At 42.2% G+C, this 2,642-nt stretch overlaps 1 protein-coding gene across 1 annotated transcript; it reads right to left on the reverse strand.

Annotated features, from left to right (window-relative positions):
* Positions 1–852: 852 nt before the first annotated feature.
* On the reverse strand, positions 853–2,359 carry LOC133310224 (zinc-finger homeodomain protein 9-like). Its single transcript, XM_061511119.1, has one exon. It carries the CDS (start codon positions 2,033–2,035, stop codon positions 1,040–1,042), a length of 996 nt encoding a protein of 331 aa, XP_061367103.1. The 5' UTR covers positions 2,036–2,359; the 3' UTR covers positions 853–1,039.
* Positions 2,360–2,642: the final 283 nt, after the last annotated feature.

Here is a 2,642-nt window from a genome sequence, read left to right on the forward strand (position 1 = left end):
CTTGTCATCCTCTTTATTACCTTCAATATTTTAGTAAATTCCTTGTTATTTCATAAGAAAGAGATCTACTTCCCTTAAAAGGAAAGTGCCCACAAATATTTCCGAAAGAACTCAATCTATGGGGGTATTTAATACTATATAGCTAGTTAAATTACACTATTATACGAGATTATCTTTAAAAATTGGGATTCGGATCGGATAAAGGCGCATGCTGTTGGAAGAATGCATACTTGATTAGAGAGAATAACAAAAGGCATAATAATGTTACTTTTGGATTCATTAGCCACATCACCGACCCTTAAATATATCATATTCCTCAAAACTAATAAATGTATGCCCTTATGGCCTTATCTAATGCATACACAGATAACCAAAAGCTTACAGCTTGATTCACCCACTATTAGGATATGATTTTTTTATGCCTCTTCTATCTGTTTTATTCGTGAATATAGAGAATAGCAGCATAGCTGCACAGGACCATAGGAATAGAATAGCACAAGCAAGCAACTCACATCCTATTATACAAAAAAAAAATATACTTGTAAAAATAGCAACACTTTCTGCCCCTTTGTCTCGGACACGAGATATGTAGGAAAATCATTATTCCCTCTCTGACCGGGGAGAAAGAGAGGAATTGCAGAAAGCTGCCAAGTTCACTCTCCACACCACCCCTCAAGCAAACCGAGCAAGAAGCAGAGAAATCATTTGTATAGAGAGACATACAAGAAGCCAAGTTGAAGTGAGAACTAATCGAACTACTAATACTAACTAAATTTGAATAAAACTACTTTTAGCATATAGCAGCAAAAGGAACCTCGAACCCAGAAAATAAAATAAAATAAATTCCCTTCTGAATATATCATTCTCTCCAATGTTAAATATCCTTAAGAAAGGTGATAATCATCTCATTAATAAATATAAAACTAAACAATTAAAAACAAAAATTAAAAGAAACCACTAATTAATAATTAACTGGTACCATCTTTAGTCTATCTAAAATATTATTCTCTCTCTCTCTCTTCCTTTCTACCATGAAAGATCAAGAAGACGAAGAAGACCCATTAGCACCAACGTTAGCCCCATCATCATTCTGGTCGTGATGACTCGGATCCTCAGCGCTAGCGTTACCATTTATTTCAGCGTTATTGTTGTTATTGTCTATGATGTTGTCGTTGTTGTTGTTGGGGTCTTCCTGCAAAATGCTCTTGCTACCATCATTGGCATTATCTTTCTTAGCATAAGTGTTCTTGTTGTTATGCATCCAAACTTTCAGCACCCCTCTATCAACACCAATCTCGCTGCAAAACTCCCTAACCAAATTCTCGTCACTCTTCTGCATCTTCCACCCAACCCTCTCCGCGAACCTCTGCATCTTCTCCTTCTGCTCCTGGCTGAACCTGGACCTGAACCGCTTCCGGCTGATGGACACCGGGGAGGCCAAGGCGCCGGCGTTGTTGGCTGGGGCAGCAGTGCTCTCCGGGGGCGCCGCCAGGCCGGCGGACAGCGCGAGGAGAATGTGGGGTGCAGAGGGGTAGTACGAGGAGGAGATCGGCGGCGGAGAGGCCGAATTGGGGCTTCGGTTGGAGACCTGAAACGGCGGCGGCGGCGGAGGGTGATGGCGGTGGTGAGGCTGGTACTCTATGACATGGGTGGTGGTTGAGATGGGGGAATCCTCCGGCTCGCGGCGGTGGAAATTCCGGTGGCAGCCGCAGGCGGCGCATTTTAAGGAACAGGGGTCGGCGGCGGTGGCGTTGGGGGAGGGCATGAACTCGCCGCAACCGTCCAAGGAATGGCCTCCCAAGCCGGCTGCGTGGTTTTTCAGGCATTCTTTGTAGGTCACCGCCACGGGGTGGTTGGTGGCCAGAGGGTAGAGATGGTGGTGGTGGTGAGAGTGGTGGTGACGCTTGAGGACGCCGTTGGAGAAAGACAAGGCCTTGGTGGTGTTGATCCTGGTCGGTGTTTCAGTGTCATGTTCTGGCGATTTTGTTGCACTCGTAGGATTGTTGTTGATTGTTGTTGTTGGCGTTATGTCCATGGCTCAAACATCTATGGTGGGTTAAATGATTTATAAGAAAAAAAAGAAAAAAAAAAGAGAAAAAGCTTAACTTTTTATGGTTTGCTAGGGTTAGGTTTTATGTGCAGATTAGAAATATCACACTACATGAATTGTGAAGTTTGAACCTTCTGATGAAGCCACTGTTTTATCCCTGAAAATTAAAAGGGAGTTTGGGTTGTGAAGAAGCGAGAATAAAAAAGGAAGAAAAAGAAAAAGAAAAAAGAAGGGTTACTTTGGTGAAAGCGAAGAAGAAGGAAAAAGAAAAGAGAAGATGTAGGGAAAGATGTTGACGATGATGATGCTCTCAGGGATGACTGTTGATAATAAAAATCTGGGTTATGTGGTTGTCTCCTTCTTAACCACTTGTTTTTTTAACCCTGGTTCTAATCCATGGTTAAGTTCTTGACCCCACTTGAGGTTAGATGTGAGTAATAAATATGCGTTCTTGGCCTCATCCTTTGTTCTACGGAAAATATGACCCTACAGTTTATTACCACTATTATCAGCTATTACAACACTATACTGCAATAGTAATGAGCTTTATTTAATCTTGGGAATTTGATTTTGACTCCACATTGGTCTAGTA

Source organism: Gastrolobium bilobum, unplaced genomic scaffold (genome assembly GCF_033153095.1).
Source record: "Gastrolobium bilobum isolate Gb01-03AN ecotype WA unplaced genomic scaffold, APGP_CSIRO_Gbil_v1 utg359, whole genome shotgun sequence".
Lineage (NCBI taxonomy): Eukaryota > Viridiplantae > Streptophyta > Magnoliopsida > Fabales > Fabaceae > Gastrolobium > Gastrolobium bilobum.